Source organism: Prunus avium, chromosome 1 (assembly GCF_965620075.1).
Source record: "Prunus avium chromosome 1, drPruAviu1.hap1.1, whole genome shotgun sequence".
NCBI classification, from domain to species: Eukaryota; Viridiplantae; Streptophyta; class Magnoliopsida; order Rosales; family Rosaceae; genus Prunus; species Prunus avium.
The window spans coordinates 19,801,649-19,824,234 of NC_142284.1; the positions used below are offsets into that span (position 1 = coordinate 19,801,649).

Sequence of the window (22,586 nt, forward strand, 5' to 3'; positions counted from 1 at the left end):
CACTTTAATCTTATGGCTATGTCTTCCAAGACACATGTGGGTCTTCTTTCTTCTCCTTGTGGTTTTCGAATCTCCTTCTTTTTGCAGATGATTGTCTTTTGCTTGTGAGAGCTACTTCGAAGGCTGCTAATACATTAGTGTTGAGGCCCAAAAAATCCATGGTTGGGCCCGAATAAATTCATAGTCCAAAATGATATATTATTGGAAAAAGACCCGATTTGGAGTACACGAAAGTCTGCCATGCACAAGCCACACCCTGCATGCCATGCCAAATAAAAAATCTGTCATGCTAGAAATTGAGATTAAAATTATAAAGATGCATTTAGCTCTGCAAATCCATGCCAATTATCCTATCAAGCGTCATAATTAAAAGCATGCCAAACGACATGCCATGCCAAGCGACATGCCATACCAAGCTGGAAATTATTATTTCACACCCAATCGCACTACAAGCTTAAGTGGGCCCAAGCCACTCGAATGCCTGAGGCTTGCTTGAGTGGGTTGTGGTATGGATGGTAACAAGTTGTCATGGGGCCCATCGATGGGTCGAGAAATGGAAGTCTCGGGTCGCTTGGGGCCTCGGGACTCAAGCCCATTTTCTTAGGCCCAAATGTGGGTAAGCACAAGAGAGAAAATAGCACATTGCTTCAACTAGAGTAGCCCAACCAAAATAGCCCATTGCTCCAATTAGAATAAGCCAACCAAAAAGCCCAACATTTGATAAGGTTATCTCATCCATTGGATAGATCATGTGGTTGTCTTAAAAAGCCCATATAATTAGAATAAAAATCAGCACAAGCCTTGGCACTCAGCTGGAAGACAATATCACGAAAGAGCTTGGGGAATCCACATGTGCAAGGGCTGCTGGGAGGCTAAGGAGTAAGTTCCAAGTGAAAGCCTTCAAGAGACCAAGGGATATTGGCACACAGGGAAGGATGCCATCCCTTGAACCAGCGTGCACACCCATTTTCTTTCCTTCAGTAGATTTGGCCATAGAAAGAGGAAGAAAGAAGAGAAAGAAGATGGGTGAAAATAGAAGCTCTCCTCTGAAGCAGCCGCGGGAAGAAGCATTGAGCCCCCAAAAATCTTTGATTTTATGGGATTGGGCAGAGCTGATTTTTGCCACTATAAGGTAAGTCAAGAGGGAGGAGAAGAAAGGAAGATGAAAGCTTGGCTAGATTGGAAAAGAACCATTAGGGTTTCTTGGAGAAGAACAATTCCCAGCAGCTATAAATAGGGCCTCTTCTACCCAACAAATCAACCCAACCCTTCAGAGAGCAAGCTTCCTCTTTCACCTGCAAACTCAGTAATTTTCGTGCTATACTTGCCCATTTCCCCTATTTCCCCTGTTCTGGCATATTGATATAAGTTTTGACAGAGTCACTGTCAAGCTGCCGGAAACTGCTAAGGTCACCCATAATTCTTCACTATCCTTCTCCCTCTTCGTCAAACCTTCTTAGAATCCCTTCCTCTTTTCCTTAGAACCTCTGTCTCCCATAGGAACTCACAGCTCTCTCTTTAAGTGCTAAACTCATGAAAATTTTGCTCCCATGCCATAAGCCTCTCATGCCAAGCTAGAAGATTTATCTGTAATTTGTTGCTATTTTCATTGGTGAAGGTAACCAAGGAGTTTCCTAAGGTTTCACTACCCTTTCGAGACGTTCTTGGGGCTTAATCTTCGAACTCAGACACAAGGGGATACTTGCATCAGATTGCTCCTTGCAGCAGCCTAGCCCAGCCCACTTGCTGCTGCCAGGAGAAAAAGTCCCTTACAATTAGCAATCTTCTTGAAAATTTCTCTACAATCTATGAGCAAAAAATTGATTTACACAAATCAACGGTGTTTTTCTCTACTAATGTTCACAATAGAGCCATAATTACTCTCTCTAACCTCCTACAAATTCAACATAAAACTACATTAGGCTGGAATCTAGGCACTCATAACATTGTTTTTTGGAAAGACCTAGATAACGCTAAACTCATGATTGAAAGAATCCGCAACAAGTTTGCTGGTTGGAAGGCTCAGACCTTGTCTAGAGCTGGTAGACTCACTTTAATTAAGGCAAGTCTCTCTAGGATCCCCAATCACACTCTTACTTGTTTTAAATGTCCAAAGGAAGTTAGTAAGGCAATGAATAACTGCAGCAGACCTTTTTTCTGGGGTAATGGGAATAAAATCCCCCTAGTTTCCTGGAAAGACATCTACCTTCCTAAGCCTATGGGAGGTCTTGGAGTTCGTTTTGTTGCTCATTTTAATCAGGTTGCTCTTGCTAAGCTTGGTTGGATTTTCTTAACTGACAATTCCAATTGGTGGTCCCAAATTGTAACGAAAAAATATTTAAAAAAAGATTGTTTTCTTTCAGTCAAAAAGAAAGTTTCTCATTCTCTTGCTTGGAAAGCTATCTTATATGCTCGTTTGTTCTTTCTAAAGGTTTGAGGTGGACAGTGGGTAATGATCTTTCTATTCCTTTATGGGCTGCCCATTGGGTTTTCCCTTTCCCCCTTATTGAGTTGTTTTCTGATATGCAGAGAAATTTTATTGATCATAATGTTCTAGTTTCAAATTTCATACCAAATCAGACTTGGAACAGAGATAAACTGCTGGAAGTTGTTGATGAAGATATTTGTGAGAGAATTCTTACTAAAGCAGATCTCCTAAAGAAAATGTGGAGGATCACTATGCCTCCTAAGGTGAAGCTTTTTTCTTGTTATTTATCAAAAAGAGACTCTAAGTGAGAAGTCATTTGCACAGATTTTTTCCTCATGTTAACCCTGGGTGTCCATTATGCAAAAATCAAAGTGAAACTATCAATCATATATTTTTCAAGTGCAATTTTTTTATACGCATCTGGAGATGTACCTCACTCCTCCCAGTATCTATCCCACAGGATTTTGATGGTGTTTCTTGGTTATCTACCCTCTCCAGTACATCCACTAGTGATGCCTCGGACTAAAGCCTTACTGATTTGCTGGAAAATTTGGGACGCTCGCAACAAATTTGTTTTCCAAGACGTTTCCCCATGAAATTGAGATCGAGTTGCTGTCGATTCCACCTCCCCCGCCGACGGACATCTCTAGTGTTCCAACCAACCAGCCTTTCTTCAATTAATTGCCATTTGATCAGCCCCAATCTCCTCTGCCACTGTCAAATGCCACCGTTAAAACATTAGGGCGTAAATTGACAAAATTAAAACCCTGTGGCCCATTTCAAGAATAACCCAAACCTTCAATGGGTAAAATGATGTTAGCTCTTAAAATTTTTTGATAGAAATTGAGCATTGTCCTTAAATTGCTTCAAATTGAAACCACATGAGCAAAAGTGATAAAATTGAAACCAAAAGAACCTTAGTGGTAAAGGTAATAAACCACAAGAACCAAAAGTAACTTTTTATCTTTATTTTATTTTATTTTGGGTCATAATTAAGCTAACGAAGTTGAAAACATTCAAAAGAAAAAAGGATTAGGCTTGGGCCCAAACAGTTCAAAATTGGTTTAATTTGGTCCGATATGATCGGTGATTTTTGTCAAATTCAAATCGAACCAAACAATTTCATTGTCCATGATTGTTAATCCATCACGCTCTGCCATGTTCACCGCTGTAAAACAACTCCTTTTCGATGAATCCAATGCCTTCACTTCTCATAATTATTTTATCTTTCTTTCACAGGTCGTGAAATGTTTATGCTTGCGGCCATGGAATGTTTATGCTTTAAAGATGTTTATGGCGGTGAAACATTTACAACGGCTGCTTGAAAAACGCTTATTACTGCTTAGTGGTGATTGATTTGCTCTAGCTAATTTTGTTTTTTGTTTTTTTTTTTTCCAAGAACAGTAATTCTTTTAAGTGTTCACATTCTAGGCTGGGTTTTCAAGAACAGTAATTCTTCGGTCTACTTGAAAAGGAGAGAACTTGTTATCCATCAACTCACAGGTTGCTTGAGCCTCTTCAAAAACTGAATAGAAACTGAGATTATGAACAAAGAGGGTTGAGATGAGACTAACAATTTAACTACATTCTAAATTTTTATTTTTATTTTATACAAACAAAAACAAAAACAAAAAAAGAAATACAAAAAACTCGGAGGATACCATTGTAATTATTTATATCTTCTCCAAAAACTGAAATTAATAAGTTGAACCTCTTGAGTGGTTGACCATGGGATCAAGCAAGTCGTTCCAACCAGACCCTTAAACTGATTGTCGATGTATCTCCTCGATCGAGTTTCCAAAATACCTACAGGTTTTGATTGGAAATATAAAAGGCTGGTCAAGTACGGAAAATAATAAAACAAAACATCTTTTTATCTTAATTTTATATTGCTATAATAATTATCGCTCTTATTAAACTCTTAATTCAAAGCACTTGTTAACAAATCAATCAACCCAGCAAATGAAATTGAGTAATCTAATGTAAAACATTTTGCTACATTTGCAACTTTTAGCGTATTTAATGGTGACCCAACTAATTACGTCACAGTTGATTATGACAAGGGCTTGTAGTTCAAGTGATTAAGAGCAATTATCTCTATACCTAAGGTTCTATGTTCGAGTTTCCTTTCCCTCAAAATCACTTATATCACTAATATAATAAATACTATGGGTTATTCCTCCACTTACTTATCCCACCTATTTTGCCGCTTAAAAATTGACAATCACACCCACATCCAAGGATAAAATTCCGGTCTTCGCCGCCACTTTGTACCAGAAAAAGAAAAAGAAAAAAGAAGAAAAAATTATATCACCCATACGATAAGGAAGCCTTCGGCTATCTTGCCTCCATACAACAGAAGACAAGTCGGAGCATTTGCGATTTTTTTGAGGAAGCTACAAAATTGTAAATGTTGGTCGCATTGGGAGCCATGGAACAAATCAATGGTGACGTTAAAAAGGCTCCATGAATTGTACGGCACAATAATCTCAACGGACTTATAACAAAAAAATAAAATAATAATGAAACCCCTGATCAAACGCAAAGAAAATTAAATTCTTTTCAAACAGAAATCGATCCAGAATGAACAGTTTTCTATTTGTTGCTTCAGCTGGTAGTTGAAATTGCAAAATCCAGTTTTATTGCACTTCACAAATGAATAACTTTACCTATCAGGCAAAAGGCATAAGGCAGAATGATCCATCAAAATTTGCGCATGAAAGAATTGATCAATTTCCACGCTTGTCTATGTTTGTTCCCCATTTATATTTAATCATTTTATAGAATCATCATGTTCTCATCTCCAACAAAAATCCAACAATCCTTGACCTCACTTGCAGTTTAACAGGGGGGAAAAAAATGTTTCCAGCAAATCCAAGCACTAATGCAACTCCCACAAAGCACAATTTAGAAAAGTTTCTGCTTGGATAGACTAGGTTTTACTTCAACATGTCAGATATTCAACAATTACTACTAAACGATTCATATTCAACGTTCTCGGGATGGCATATGTATAATTTTCACTCAAACCAGAAGGCAAAATAAGCATGGCGCCCTATACGAACTTCATTGGGAAAAAGAAGAAACAAAACGATTTGCATAGTTGCCACAATTCGCCAGTGTAACTTCAAAAAGACTATACACCCAATTTCTAACACATTTGATTTGTATTTGTTTCTTATTACCATTTTCTCTTTTTCTAAAGAACCATGCTGTCAGTTGCTTCATATGTTTATATAGATGTGCTAAATTAAGACCAACAACAGGTAATTTTAGTTTAACATAATTAATCTAACAAGACGCGACACAGAATCAGATGGAGCTGATTATGTAAGTATGCCGGGGATAATGAAATTTTACCCTAGTTTATATATTTATACTATTGCTCCTTTGCCCTAGTTGCATTTTTTCCTCCAGGTTCTGTATTTTCATAGGTGCCTATATTTACATTTTCTATAAATACCAGTACATGGTCATCATAATTTATCAGATAACTCTAAAAGATTGACGGAAGATAAGACGTGTTTTTCTTTCTCACACAAAAGTACTCGGCCATCTTATTTTCTTTTTCCTTTCATCACGAAATAGCTTTCCCTTAAACCACTGGGTTGCAACCTCACAAGTGCAATGGGGAAAACAAGAGAGGTACCAAATTTCTAACCTCTGTGTTCTTTCGTTTCATGATGTAAATTATACTGAGTCTTTAGTTTAGGAGGTCACTATAATCTAAATAGCAGATAGTTGACCATTCCCATGCCTATACCAGGAATACTGGAATGCTCTCCTTTTGTAGATTGTACATAAATTACATATTAGGAAATTATTAAGGACAGTATATCAGGAAACTATCTATAAAAGGTTCTCAGTAGTTTTCGGAATTGATCTCTAAACCCAAAGTGCAATATGATTCAGCATGGTTTATACTCTTCTCTAAATTTTGTTTCCCCTCCCCTTATTCTAGACTAGTGCTACAAATGAACGCTTACATTAAAATATCAAAATGCGTCATTAAAAGTTTGACAATCTCATCCCATTTTTCGACCTTAAGAAAAAAGGAAAGGGAGAGATGGAAATAGAAGGATTTTAATTCATATAAGATTTTGACATTACTCACAATTTACTCTTAATAAAAACTATTGGAAGAAACAAAGGAAATCTCTCAAATGCCAGTAGCATATGGGTTTAACAGATGTTATGTTAGTTGGGGAAGATAAAACTCTATAGAGGTTATTAATTTACCAAGCATTGCAATTTTCATGAAATTATGTCTGAAGAACTCTTACATAACATATTACATATCATAGTTACAATTCGATAAGGTTGAAAAAGACTTACCCTAAAGTCAGATAATAGTCACAAAAGACCATCGCTTCGAAAGGCCAGAAAAATATAAACTAAATAGAACAAGTTCAGGCTACAAATATAAAATAAACATGTAATGCATGGTAGAAGAAAACTGATGGGGAAAAAAGAAAGAAGATAACACACTTCAATATAGTGCTCTCTTTAGCAGCATAAATTATCAAATCAATAATAATTGCTATAACTGAAAACCATGTCATCACATATAAAGAACAATCCACTAAAATAACAGGAGCACAAAACTAATGAGACAAACTACCGCCAAAAAAACATAAGCAGTTTCAAATGCACATTATAAGTTAATAGTTGCAGACAAGGATAAAAAATAAATAAAACAAAGTAACCTTAAGCACAAGAAAAGTGTCAACATATATCAACAAGTGTAATATACACAATCAATGGACCAAACATGAAACAAGTATTCTTAGAAAGAAAAAACTAATAAAAACATGTTTTCGAAAAGATAAAACTAGCAATGACAATGCAGCTGCATCAAGAAAACAACTTGAGTCCTAGATTAACAATACTGTCCAAATTTATGCAGAAACCACAATATAATAAAAACTAAAAAGTTTATATCAAATTATGCATCCTCAACTGTATACAAAAATTTGATCATACAACCCACCACAAAATAACTTACTGAGCTATGAAACATAATGCTTATTAAACAATCAAGTTTACACAAAAGCATTTCATTGCTACGATTACAACATATACCTAAATGTTCTAATTCAGATTAATACTGTTATATTAGACAATAGGACATCGAGAACCTACAAAATCAATTTCAAAGTAACATAGTTGCAAAACTCTTCCTAAACTTTGACAACACCAATACCCAAAGAGAAGCCCAAAAACGAACCCTCTCCACACCTCCTCATCCCTCACATCCTCAAATCTGTCTATTCACCACTGCACATCTTCCCAACACCAAACCCCTATTACTTACTCCAAATAATTGTCATTCTGACAAAATAATGCAATGCCACACATGCAGCTGGAACCACCCAGTTGAAAAAATAATAATAATAAAATAATCAACCATTGAAGTGAAGATATACAACAAAATTTACATCCTTCTCAAAAAATCATAGGATGTACAAAATAGAATATCTTCCCCCTCCTATCATTCTAGATTTATATAAACCCACCCAAAAAAAAATCAAAACAACGTAACAGATGTGACAACTATTTTCAATTTTACATTCAAATAATAGCAATATATGATTTTAAATGAATGTGTTCTACATTACGTGGCTTAACCTTAACAGAAATGATCATTGAAGGGCTTCCATCATAGAGATGAGACTGCAAACATCAAAAATCGATGTCCTATTGTCTAATAGGTATGTACCCGGATTAGTAGGATACTGGAATGGGTATGGGAATGTGATACGCTCCTCGTACGCATTATGTTGGGGGTAGTCCTGGTTCGAAATATTAGGAACCACGCTTGGAAAACAGAATCGCCAAAATAACTGGTTCAGAGCAGGTGGAGAACTTTGGTAACTCTACAAAGCAAGAGTCCAGTTGTACGATGCATCTCGACTTTCAGAAACAACCTATCACATGCCCAAAATCATAGTTCTATTGATGGAAGTCCCTTCCTTACCTGTAACTTGTTTATCTAACTTTCTCCACTAATTACAAATATAAGGAAGAATTGAAAGAGAAAAAAGGAAAGACACATGATGGGAAAAGAAAAAACCTAATTTGTTCCGAAGTAAGGATAAAACTACTTAAGTGAAGGATTCTTCTTACGTGAAAGTTAAATGTTCCAAATTAGAAAACAACCAAAAACACACAACGACCACAAAAGTGTTTCTGAATTGGTAGAAAATTAGAAATCGAAGATTTCATCATTAATTAACATAAATAAATGCAGAACTCTGATGTAATACATGACATTCATGTTGGCATATAGGAGACCTTTTTTTATTTTAAAAAATGCATATAAAAGGCATTTATTGTTTATCTATCTCCGTATGCTTGAAAAATCCAAGAGTTCCACAACATACTTGGCAACATTAATTTTGTCAAAATCATTTTTAGAAAAATAAAGTCAAATCATGAACATAGAAGTTCAAATAGTGATAAAGGGCATGAGTGTTGAAAAGTAAAAGTGAATATGATCTCAAGTGCGAATTAGAAGGGCGAAAATAACTTGGAATATATCCATTAGTGCTAGTTCTACAAGAGATATATTACTTCAATTAACCTTCTGGCTGGAGCCATACGCATATACCACATTTCCATAAGTGGGCTCGAGTGGCTCCAACTGTCTTGGTCATGGTTAAGTGTCATCCAATGGGAGGATTCATTCTAAGAGTTAGTTTAGCTAAAAGCATTCCTTAAGAAAAAAGAGAGATTGAATACTTGAGCAACTATCGCATTCACTCACTTCATTAAGGTGTAATTCATCGGGATCCAAACTAGATGGAATAAGGGTTAATGTAACTAAGGGTGGCAATTCGTGGTAGGGGGACGTGTTCACGTTGACTTCTAGTCAACCCTATCCCGACCCATTTAATTAATCTGTCAAATGACTCAACACTCAACACTAATACAACTGGTTTATAATATACTAGTCAACCCTAACCCAACCCATTTAATTAATCTGACAAATGACTCAACTCTCAACACTAATGCAACTCATTTTTAATGGTAACATATTCAGGTTGACCCATTTATAAGGTGAACTAAAAACTTATAACTAAGTTTCCCTTATTGCTAAATCAAATCTATCACTTATACATTACCTGTAAAAGAACAATCTACTTAATCATGCTACTAACAAACTCATAAAAACTAAGCCTAAATTATACGACAAATCATATATTGAATACTAAAAAATGGGAAAATCGAATGATTTCCTTTATATAATACTAGTTAAATGTGCTTATCATGCCAAAATTGGGCTACTCATGTTTGGCATTAACTAAACACGGCTATTATTCGTGTTAGGGGTCGTGCCATATTTGTGTTCCTATCAAGCAATGGTCAACCTAAACTCGTTAACTTCAAGTCAGGTTCTACTGTTATGGGACAGCTTGTGTGGTCCATGACCTCAAGTTCCATAGATTCTTTGTATTAGTAAAAGTAACAAGAATCAAATACTGAATAAATTAAATAATACAACCATTTTTTGAAAACATTTCTACCAACAAATTTTAACAACTCCATTCAAACCACATGCTCCACAAGTACTTTTTTTTTTTCTTCAAAAGGAACTAATATGAAAAATCATTTTTTAGAGAACAATGTTTGGTCATTGTCCAAGTCTATATATATGTATATCCTGTCTACCTCTTTGCTAGTCTAATAATAAAACTACTCACATGAACTAATAATAAATTCACTCATATGAATTAAGGAAGGAGATGATAGGTTCTATCTAAAGGTGACCCCTTATCTGAAAAAAATTAAGATTGAATGAACCCCCACCCCAAAAATAAAATTTTTAAAAAAGTGTGTATGAAACAAGATAAAGGTAAGTATTTTCTTTATTATTAATCTTTATCCCAAACTAACATTATAGCTTGGCCAGAAATTACAGTTCAAACAAAGTATGCATATTCGAAAGTGCAGAAAAGACAACTTTTTGACTGAATAGAAAAGGATCCCTAGGGAACTTTCTTTCAGTAAAACTTTTTGTTATGATCTTCAATCCTATGGATTAAAAAATTCGCCTTAGAATGAAAATTCATATTTATCATCTATTATAATTTTAACAAACTAAAATCTGAAATTATTTTTTACTACTTATGGTGCTCAACAATTTTTCTATAATTGTACGAAATTCATTTACAACTTTCAATAAGATAAAATTAGAATAACTTAAAAGCCATCATGGCGCAGAACTATAATTGCACTGAGTAAAGTTTTTGACCGAGGGCTTTGATTTCATCTCTGCAAATGTTGCTCAAAGGGCATTTGTTGAAAAGCATAACTGTAACTTCTACTTCTGCTTTTGCTGTTCCATAGCTGTATCCAAGAGTTGAGAAACTGCTATGGCTGTGCACTTATAATTGGAGATAAATTCCCTCACCCTTTAAGCTATAACCAATAACATGCATTTATTACAAAATTAATGTAACAAAATCATATTACATTCAACAAATTTTAACATACATCGCTTAACGTATATTTATAAAAATATTGATCTAACACCAAGATTGTTCATTCCTTGAATCGAAGTATGGGTCATAATTTATAAGTATATATTTTAATTAAAAGGCAACAGAAGAAAGGTTGAATTTGGCATTCCAATCACCTATGAGGACAAAATTCTCAAAGCGAGCACAAAGAAGAGATAACTTGGTTAAACTCTCAAAGTGGCATCTATAGATTTTTTTTCTTTTTGTTCTAAATCAGAAATCATATTAAAAATATCTAGGATGCATTGCCCAAGTAAACAAGACTTATAGTAAATATCCTGTATAGACAATATTGCACTTCCTAAGAAGAGTAGTTGCATATGCCCAAAACGTTTTAAAAGTGGAAAAAAACGAACAAAATCAATTATTTCAAACATTTCTAGAGATCATTTCACTCCTTGCAGCAAAGTACAATATATTTCACCCACCAAAATCACCACCATACCTTAGAGGAAGATAGATATCTAGATAAGAACGAACAGTCTTGAACAACTCCAATATTCAAAATGTTTTTTATTAAACCAGAACCAGGATTCTACAAACAAATCTCTCAACACATATAATCTTGCAGCAACCAGAAATGCCACACCATATATTGTTCTATTTTCCTAGGAAAGATGTGCTAAAACCTATGGAACTAATTAAGGAAAACAAACACACGCTCATAAGTTGCAGCATATGCAAAGAAAAGAAACAACCACATACGTTAGCTAACTAACCATACCTCCAAATAGATGTATTTTCTCTAGAAGACCACATTTATTCAAAAGTAAAGCCATTGACACAAACAAATGACTGAACGCAGATGCTTGCGGCAAGCCTATGCAATGTGACACTATCTATAGTTCAATCTCCAGAAGAAAGAGTTGCTAAACCTATTGCGTGAAGTAACAGAAAACGAAAACTAGCACATAAGTCTCACATTTGCTATAAATAAAAAAAAATTTAAAAAGAAAAAAAAAAACAAGCACATAGATTAGCCAACTAACCGTACTTGTTTTGTTTTTTCTCTCGAAGTAGCACATCCATTCAAAAGTAAAGCAATATACAAACAAATCAGCTGACATGCATACTCGCAGCAAGCCTATGCAGCCAAAAATGTCACATCACATGTTGTTCAATCACCCTAGGAAAGATGTGCTAAACCTATGGCATCAATTCATAGAAAGCAAATACTAGCACATAAACTTCACCATATGCAAAGAAAAAAAAAAGCAAGCACATAGATTAGCCAACTAACCATACTTTTTGGTGTATTTTCCTCTAGAAGGAACACATTCATTCAACAGTATATGTCATAGAAACGGAAAAATACCTATATGGAGTAATAATTGTCACTGTTGACTTCCAGATCCTCGCCCAGATTGACTACCCATTTGCTGCTGCTGCTGTTGTTGCTGCTGTAACTGGAGGAGGAGGTTAGCAGCAAATTGGAGTGTAGACTGATACCGGTGATTTTTGTCAGCCTCACCATCTGGAGCGCTCTGACCAGCACCAAGAAGTGCAGACTGAAGCTGCTGCATTTGATTTGGGTATTCTGTGTTCACCTTTTCAGACACTAATGGGACTAAGGTCTGAGACTGTGAATTAGCACCATAAGTCTGACCAGAAAAGGTCACAGAATTATTGTGGTGCTGAGAAACAGGTGAACTGTACAACCCAGAGGCATCTGTTCCATGTGCTAAAAAGCCTTTCTGAGTTCCAAGAGGAGCTTCAGCCAGATACTGCTGGTTGAGATGCGAGGATCCAGTAACTTGTCCACCTTGAGAAGGGATCGTAAAATTACTCAAAGGTCTGGATGAACTTGCAGCATGTAGGGGCAGACTGACAGAAGAGTCTGGGAATTGGGTGCTACCGAGGACCAGCGGGTTAGAGTGGTTTGAACTGTTTGGAACAGACGGATATGGCTGGTACTGCGAAAGATTTTGGTCATGCGGATTAAATTGACTACCTAACTGTTGCAACGCATTACCGGTATGATCAAAATTTTGTTGATCTTGTTTCCATCCAGGAGAGGATGCTTTATTAGTTGCAAATGCAGGAAATGAAGGCCTAGCTGCTGAGGATACTGATATCTTAGCACTTTCTGGACCAGACGACTGTGCATTTCCAGGCAGTAAAGTCGCCAGAGTGGCAATAAGTTCAGGAGTTAATGTAACTCCAGCTTGTGATACTGCAGCACTATTACTAGAAGCATAGTCTTGGGGCTGCAGTCCAGAGGGCTCACTAGTAGGTGGAAATGGTGGTTTTGCAGAAAGCTTCGAGTCCTCATGCAAAACCCTGTTATAATTCATTGGCAAAATATGTTCCTCCTTCGATGGGATTGCACTATACTCAGCTTGTGAAGAAAGAATCTGCTGTCTATCTATGAACTGTGAAGGTGGCATGGGCTGCATTTGTTGGTGCATAGAAACAGTACTAGGAACTTGTTGTGGAAACTTGAGAACCACACCATACAGACGTTCAGGGCCTGCAACTTTCAAAACATTCTTCAAGAAATCTGAAGGAGGTACCAAAAATAAGGTCATCCCATCATCAAACTTGGCAACACCAGCACGATTTTTGGCACCAAGATAACGAAGGAATTCAGTGTAGGAAGCAAAATCATCTTCACTATCTGGCAAGAAGAAAACGATGTCAAACCCAATGGCCTCAGCGTAGTGTTTTGTGAGCATATCCAGTCCAGTTCTAGCTGAACAATTAACAATTTCGGGACTGCAAAACAGAAAACAATCACATTAAATACAATTAAGATAATGGTCACACTAAAAGATAGGTGGAAGTAAGTTATATTTTCAAAAAAAATCCACACAAAAAAGAAACAAAGTAACGTAACAAATAGTTGTGTAGTCCAAAATTTGAGTCAGGAAAACAATAACAAATACACAGCTAGGTGGAAAAGGAAGAAAGGATGAAAATTGCAATTCTCTGTGCAGCATCTGAATGCAGTTCAGTGCTTTTTAGTAATAATAACAAGGATTTGAAGTACAGTCTAACCAAGTTATTAGGTTTATTTATACACATATATATAATTATCTATTAATGAACTCAAATACATATGCATCGTGTGATTGTGAGTGAACTCAAAGATCATTTCTACAGGGTGGGAGATAGTCTGAAACTGGAAACTCGTAGAACCTTAAAGAAGGGGATAGATAAAGCTGCAAAGGGAAGGATTATTATACAAATAAATAATCACATAACCTTTTCCCATGAATCAGATGACTATAGTAACCCTTATATGTGAATTGTCTTATTAAGTTGAAAAGGAAAGTGTTCCATATCTATATCTACTCTACATACAAAAAGGGGAAAGTCATAAAACATGCATTTGGACAATAATAGCCCCCTCAATATAACAATATTATGTTTATGAAGTGGGCAGTAAGTCATTCTATCGAGATCACCTAGACCCTCTTTCAAAGCACACATTTTGAACATCCATCTTTCAAATTTCAAGAAAAATTAAAAAAGAAAAAGAATAACAGTTAAAATGCATATGTTAGTTTTCATACTAAGCATCTATAACTGGATGAATAAAAATGATTGCCAATATAATCATGTCAAAGTTGATATTGCATGGATCCAGCACCATGATTTCATAGTCTTGGTAAGTTAAGAATATACTTTATAAAAAATTCCCTAGCATAGTAAAAGCTTTCCACATGCATTAAGTAGAACCAATAAAGTATGCTATACATATCCCCAAAAGAAAAAAAAGGAAACATAGACACAAGGAAAATTGTACTCACAGCTCATTTCCTATCCCTTTTCCTATAGGGACACAGCGAGCATGACAAACAGGTGTTCCACCCTTGGCAATAGTTCCACGCCATATATAATCATTATCAGGAGGCCCTCCAACTGAGACCCTTGCACCAGCTGGACTAATCCCTTGGCCATTCATAGATGGACCAGAAGCACCTCCATCTATTACTGGACCAATTCCATAAGATGAGTCTAACCCCAATCCATGATCATCCATCTTTCTCAACGGATACAGAGGGTCCTCCATGGACAAAGGACTATCTATCCTCGATCGTTTAGATTCCCTTTGAAATTGGTTAACATCCAACACATCCCATGCACTAGATGCAGATCTAGTGTGTGGCCTAATACCAGGCGCAGGAGAAGAAAGGACACCAGGTGTGGGAGGAGATGGCCGCCTCCAGTTTGGACCCATCAGGTTCTTGGAATTGCCATCTTGATAATTATGAAGCGACACCAAATCATTAAGTTCTGGGCCTGAAAGGTCAAACCTACCTTGAGGACCTAAAGGCCTCATTGGGACATTGGGTCCAAGAACGCCACTTGGTGGTAGAGCTCCCGGATAGTTATTAGACATCATTGGACGGTTATGACCAAACATATCCATCTGTAAAGGCCGAAGAGGTTGTTCATTGAATAACATATCTGCTCTAGGTCCTTTGCCTCCAGGATAAGGGCCAGAGTAATCTTTACCAGGGGCCAGCCCACTGCTTGAGAACATAATTGTAATCCGAGGATCATTGAAAAGCCTGCCCTGCAACCCTTCCTTGGCACGCCGAGCTTCATCTACACTCCTGAATTCAACAAAGGAGTAGTGCCTTGAAGGAAAACTTTTAATCCTCTCAATCTCACCAAACAAAATCATTGCATTGTGGAGCATTTGTTCATCAATCTGAACAGAAGGAGGATAGCCAATCCATAGAACGTTACTCGGTTGACTGTCACCTTTTCGTCCCCCAGCAGATTGAGAATACTGCAACATGATACAAAACATTGATAAAATTATCACAACTGACAAGTTAGGTAGAGAAGTTTAATGCCATTTAGAATTCACATACAGATTTCCATCTTCTATCCAAGTGTAACCAACGAAACCATAAATCAGATCTGAGGATACCAAAGATAAAAGTCTATAACTTAAGTTCAATATTGGAGGTGAGATGCAGCTCGTGTGACATAGCCAATTAATGAATAATTCTCATGAAGCAACAAAGTACACAATCAACAATGTAAGAGTTTACCATATCTATTAAAATGCTGCTTGCTTATAACTCACCTGTTGTCTTTTTTGAGAATCAGTGGGTCCCATGTTTCTGGACAGAAACTGTCCGTCTCTGTAGTCAGGCCACTGTTCCTGTTCAAACCAGAAACTTGTTGTTTATTAACACTAAGCACTTTAATAAGCAACTGAAGCTAGGATCTACATAGAGGGTTTTCCATGCACATGGAAAAGCATTAATACATGTTGCAACACACTAATGTATATGTGATATAATTATAACGAAATTCAAACATGTATGTGTATAGATATAGATGTTTGACTATTCCTTTCCTTGGAAAATTACCATATATATTAAAATCATTGATTTACCAACCACGATGAGTATCTCCACAAAAATGTTTAACCCCTATAAAAAACACTACACTCTTTTTAAGTTAGGCAAATTTCTTCTATCCCCTCAATACATGTAAATTGTAACGTCATTAGCATTGATACTCAGGTGGAAGTGAATGTCACATGTCCTTATAGCACTAATAAGAGTCCTTGAAAACAGTGCCTGCTAACGTACGGACTCCTATAACAGCAATCATATGTCCCTAAGAAATACCATTGAAGCTCTAAACAATAAACTTACTCTTCTTGAGGGTTGTGACCGAAGAAAATCCACACGTATCTGGTCACCACCCAATCGCTTCCCATTCATGTTTCTCATTGCATGGGAAGCATCCTCCAATCTAAAATATTCAACAAATGCAGTATTCCGGTCTCTAAGGAACTTGAAGTCCTCCACTTTTCCAAACTTAAGAAATTCTTCTTCTAGTTCTTCCTTCGAAACAGATGGGCTAATTCCACCTACCCATAGATTCTTGCAAGGTTTTGCCTGTAAACAGAAGTCCGTAAGAACCACAAACTTTAGATCCTCTAGAATGTGAAGGTCTGTAAAAATTATTTCAAGGCGGGGAGAAAACATAAACAAAAAGTGAAATAAAGTGATCTCAGATTAAAAATCTGTTTTGTATAACAGTTGCTAAGCAGAGGAAGAAATCACATGTATTACCATTCTGTGAAGTATTAGGAAAAAAAACAATGGAAAGGTGAATGCATCAAAATTTGAAGTAAGCTATGTCATCACATACTGAATAATGCATGCATAGCAAAGAACACATTCAGTGTAATCCATGAGCCAGCTATCAAGGAAGTACAACATGCAGAATCAAACCAATACCACAGGCAAGATTTCATGCTTTGAAAAGCTAAAGACATACAAATACCAAATAAATGGGGAAAGAAAAGAACTAATCAATATGATTGACATATTGCATCTCTTCCCTTCCTTTGAGAAGGCAATAGAAGCAAGTAGGAAAATTGCTTATGTTACTGTTTTGCAAAGAATCAAATGGAGTGTTTTACACTATTTTGCACCAATTTGTGTTTTCAAGACAACCACAACCTAGTGAGACCAAACAAGGTCCACAAACTGAGCTACGGGAAGGAACTACAACCCCAAATGGCTTTATCCAATTAAGTAAAAGAAAAATTGACACACACTACTAAGTAAGAGAATGGAGAAGGTTAAGGAAACAAATCCCTAGGCCTAATGATTTGAAAGGTAAGAGCAGAAGGTAAAAAATTTGATGCAATGGTAAGTCTCATGATGTCAACGTAAGGGCACAAGTTCTACTCTTTACAGTTACCTATAATAGAAGAATTATAGAGGATAATCATCTCCCTCAAGACCCCACATTACTAGGACCAAGTCACCAATACTAGCCAGTGGCCTTTTACTAACATATTTAAAGGCAAAACACATGCAGGAGTTATCTACTTCCTCCAATTTTCTGAAATACTTTTTTAGCAGTCCTCAAGGGACAAATGGATAATTAATGAGAGCTAACTTCATTGGATAGAAGGGAAAAACTAAGCAGGCCTGCGAACAGAAAAAACTTAAGCAAGTGGACCATTAACATAACCTTCATTACACAACTAGAAAGTCAAACAAGACACAATCTTAAAGTTAAGGATATAGTACTCAATGACGAGCTGGGTCTCATATTCACCAAACGATTATTTGTTCTTTCCAAGCAATCAGAATTGCCACAACTCATAATGACAGGTCAAAACTTAATAAATTATTGGCTGCTCATTTTGCGTAAATATTGTCATAGGACATTATTTCTCTGATAAGGTAGTGGACATACACCAGTATGGAACCAACTCCATCAATCGAATGGAAGGTCTCAGAGAACTACCTTACTCAAGCTAGACCTTCACAAGCGGGCTAATGCCATTTTAGGGATGTAAAAGTATTACTAAAATATTATGGCTAACAATCTTTCAACAATTTATTTCAGTTGAGATATCAGTGTTTTGAAAGTCTAAATGAGTTATGTTACAAGATATCAAATCTTTGGAATTTCCTGTTCTTCTAGGGCAAACAAGCCAAACAAGGTGCTACACAGTTCATCCATTTTCCATCCCTACAAATCAAACCTTGGATTTCTCGCCACGTCTATCCAAAAAAAAAAAACATTTATAGTCAATGACCCCCCTTACAAATGCCGTAATGGCTCATCCTAGTACCTTGTTTGAGAATACAACATAGCAGGTCAATTGTGGCCAACCCCACCCTTAATCCTAGGGGGGAAGTTTAGACATTAACTCAATAGAAGGAGAGGGAAGTTCAAGCCTTCTAGTCTACCAAATTCAAGTCCAGGTTGGATCGAATATATTTCCCTTGCCTCACCCTTAACATGATTATCTGATTGCCTTGTATAATTTCATAATTAAAAATATCTAACAGCCTAGGGTTTCACTCTTCCCTTGTCCCCCTCTATCATTTTAAGTATTGTTGCAGCAATTCTAAATAAGAAGCAACCCGTACAACCTTTTATTTGTCATTGATTTGCTACCAACACTTACAAAATAGGTGAGACATAATGGAGATTTAAAGGATGCCGATAGGAGAAGGGTAAGATAAAGTGTTACCAAGACTTAAGTGGAATACAAGGACATAAGTGAGGATATCTACCTCCGTTTCACTATGTTGTCATCCCTAACCATTGTTTAAATTCTTTTTTGTGAATTTTGTTTTGGAACTATTTTTTTGTTGCAAGACAAGAAGAATAGAGGTACCCCACCATCCACAATTACAGAGCCATTTTGTTCCAGAACAATTGTTCTCCTATCCATTTTGAGCAAAGAGCTTGGAAAAATAAATAAGTGCACATAAACCAAACCTTTGAAAATTAAGGGGCTCCATGTCAGCTTCTCACACTAAAATCATAAATTGGATGGATTTCAAATATACGTTATATGGGTGGGAAAAGTAGACAGTGAAGCTTAGGTTAAGTAAACTCAAGCCATCAAACTAGAATTTTCAGATCTGGTTTGTTCATACCTCAAACCCTGATTAGTCACCTTTTGAGATTGTTGTGTACACAAATATTAACTTTGGTGCCAAAGTTAAGTTGAAATAGAATCACGCTTTGTGCACTTACTGAATTGGTAAACAAGTTTTAATTGTGCTGCAAGGTGTAAAATATCTTGTACAGACGATGGGGGTGACACAATGATTTCAAATCTGATACAAAGAATTAAGATTTCTCTTATCAAAATGAAAAGGATTTCAGATGTTACTAAAAGCTACAGCCATCTACTTCTTATATAGGAATCATAACTGATTATCCGCAGGGACCTACAACACTAAGGTAGTGTTTGTTTTGCGGTTTTGGAGCTTGGAAATGGTTATGTGATTCCTTCTGTTGTGCGTGGGCTTCATACTTGATAAGTAATCATCTGAGACTGGTGTGTGCACAAATATTAATTCTGGTACTTAAGTTAAGCTGAAATTGAAAAACGCCTTTCTGCATTCGCTAACATTGGCTAACAAGTTTGAGTTGTGCATTGAGGTATAAAAGGTTTTATACAGAAGATGTGCAGCTAACACTAAGATTCAAATCAATCTCCTATCCCAAAAGGGGATTTCAAATCAAATGATCATGTTACTAAAAGCTACGGCCATCCACTTAATATATAGGAGTCATATTGGATGATTCACACAGACCTACAAACACGAAAAGTTGTGCGTTTGTTTTGCAGTTTTGGAGCTTGGAAATGTTTATCGGGACTCCTTCTGTTGTGTTTGGAAATCGATAATTTATTCATTGAGATTGGTGTGTGCACGGATATTAGTTTTTGGTGCTTCAGTTAAGTTGAACTCGAAACGCCGCTTTGTGCACTCACTAACATCGGCTAACAAGTTTGAGTTGTGCATTGAGGAATAAATATTTTGTTATGCTGCTACAAAGGTAACAATAAGATTTCAAATCAATTCACTACCCAGGAAAAAAAAAAATTAAAGACGATTTCAATTAAATACTAAAAGCTACTGCAAAATACTTATTATATTAGGAATTATATCTGATGATTTGCAGGGACCTAAATTGCAAATGTCTGTTTCGCAGTTGGTTATGAATTTGTTAGGTGCACACACATCTTGGGAAGGGTTTAACTTTACATAGAATGGACACCCATGAAATGGAGGATGGGAAACTCATAATACCCTTGGGTTTGCAGTGCGTTATTTCCTAGCAATGGATGTATGATAAATGTAAATTTTCATCTTACCCTTTGTATCAGTTGTGATAAATTAAAAATATTCTTCACATCCTGAAAGCTATTGTCATTTGCCAGCATTTAGAAACACTGGAACCGAAATTATTGATTCTAAACACTCTAGAATAAGATGCCTAAGAACCTATCCCGTGAAAACAAATTCTACTTAAGTCATAACTGTGCATATATCAGTCTAAAAACTTAAGAAACCTGAATATCATCTTCACTCACGTTTAACATATACATCTCATTTTGTTCATGTCTAAAATTATTGTTGTTTGTGCCTCTAAACAAACTGGATATTCAACGGCACAGAAAACTGGATCGTAGATGATGATAGGATGATGATAAGGATACTAATAATAATAGGCACAATTGGTTTCGAATCAAATAAACCCAAAATTCTTGTTCCAAATCCAAACAACCACAATGCCACATCAATTATCATACAAAAACAACAACCAAATAAGCCTAACGAAGCACAAAGATCAATACGAACCGGTCGAGCAAACTCAATCTTAATGGGGTTTCCACGCAGAAGGGCGCCTTGCAATGACTCCTTGGCCGCCGCAGAGTCCTCCACACGCTTGAAGAACACGAAGCCGTAGCTCCGCGACGAGTAGGTGGTGACGCTATCTAACGCACCGTACTGGGCAAAGAGGTCCATGAGCTCAGAGTCGGTGACGTCACTCGCTAAGTTCCCGACCCAGAGATTGTTCGACGGCGTCTCCGAATCGTCTGTGCCTTGCTTACTCGGTTTGGCAGCAGGCGCCATTGTGATTGATTTGAATTGAATTGAAAACTGAATTGAAACCCTAGACGCGACTGGATTGAATATGGGGAAACTGAGTAATTGCTGGATATATGTTTTTGGGTTAGGGTTTGGGAGATTTTTTATGATGAAACCCTAGAAATTTTGATTAAATTAGGGAGGTTCTTTCTAATCACAGAGAGAAGATGAGAAATAAGTGCGTAAGGATCCCCCGAGACGTTTATCTATGGGATCATCCACAAAATACTGAAATGACAACTATACCCTTACCATCCATATGATTATGAAAGGACAAATATACCCCTAAATTCAGGGAAAACATTATTTTTGGTCCTTGTCATTTCCCTCTTTCTACCACTTTGGTCCAAAGGTAGTTTCAATTTTTCAATTTTATTGTTATCGTTTTCAATTTCATTAGTTTTATTTTTATATTTTTCAATTTAGAGCAATTCAAGAACAAATTTAGTTTTTATAATTTTGACCACTTGCCCCCTCACGCAAACGGGTATTTTCATCTACTCATGCCGAAAAGAGAGACGGAGGGAGGAGAAATAGAAACGGAGGAAAAACGAGGTAAGAGTGGCACGGTACTGTCGAGACTTTTTTTTTCATGTTTTAATTTTTATTTTATTTTAAAAGGCAAAATTGGAAGTCAATTTACATCTATACGAAGAGCTTCAATTTTCTTTTTTTAAAAATCAAGTGGAAAACTTTGAATGGAAGTAACATGTGTTGAAGTGAGTCTCCTAATTAATCAAGGAGATTTATTTCCTTGATTAATTAAGGGATTTACTTTCCTATTTTATAGATTTATTTCCTTGTAATTAAGGGATTTACTTTCCTATTTTATATAGTTGTCAAATCATTGTATAATTAGGAGATATTTTCCTAATCCTTTACTAGATCTAATTCCTTGTAAAGGACTCTTGTGAACTCTTATATATACCTCCTTATGGAGAAGAATAAAATAAGAATCTAACATATTCAAAACCCATATTCATATTTTAGCATGGTATCAGAGCAATCGATCCTCGGTTGTCTCTAAATTCTCATATCAAAATTTCTCCTCCCCTCCTCTTCAAGGGGGGGAGGGGAAGTGAAAAAGGATATATTTCTCTTTCTCATGGAGATTTTGCCTCTTTCTTGACTCTGACATACCCTTCTCTTCAGGGGGAGAAGAGAATTGAAGAGAAGTTTCTATGTCCTTTAGCCGTGTTCACAGGGTTTCTGTGTTCCTTAGCCGTGTTCACAGGGTTTCTA

At 36.3% G+C, this 22,586-nt stretch overlaps 1 protein-coding gene across 2 annotated transcripts; it reads right to left on the bottom strand.

The window, feature by feature from the left end:
* Window positions 1–3,986: 3,986 nt before the first annotated feature.
* On the bottom strand, window positions 3,987–21,521 carry FPA (RNA binding protein). Of its 2 annotated transcripts, none has more exons than XM_021969238.2 (6): window positions 21,054–21,521; window positions 16,575–16,820; window positions 15,995–16,072; window positions 14,703–15,691; window positions 12,266–13,665; window positions 3,987–4,234 (listed from the first exon to the last, which is right to left on the bottom strand). In XM_021969238.2, exons 1-5 carry the CDS (start codon window positions 21,327–21,329, stop codon window positions 12,285–12,287), a joined length of 2,970 nt encoding a protein of 989 aa, XP_021824930.1. In that variant the 5' UTR covers window positions 21,330–21,521; the 3' UTR covers window positions 3,987–4,234; window positions 12,266–12,284. The 2 variants fall into 2 exon arrangements, with proteins under 2 accessions (XP_021824930.1, XP_021824931.1); XM_021969239.2 differs by lacking the exon at window positions 3,987–4,234 and adding an exon at window positions 6,652–10,849.
* Between the last annotated feature and the right edge of the window lie 1,065 nt (window positions 21,522–22,586).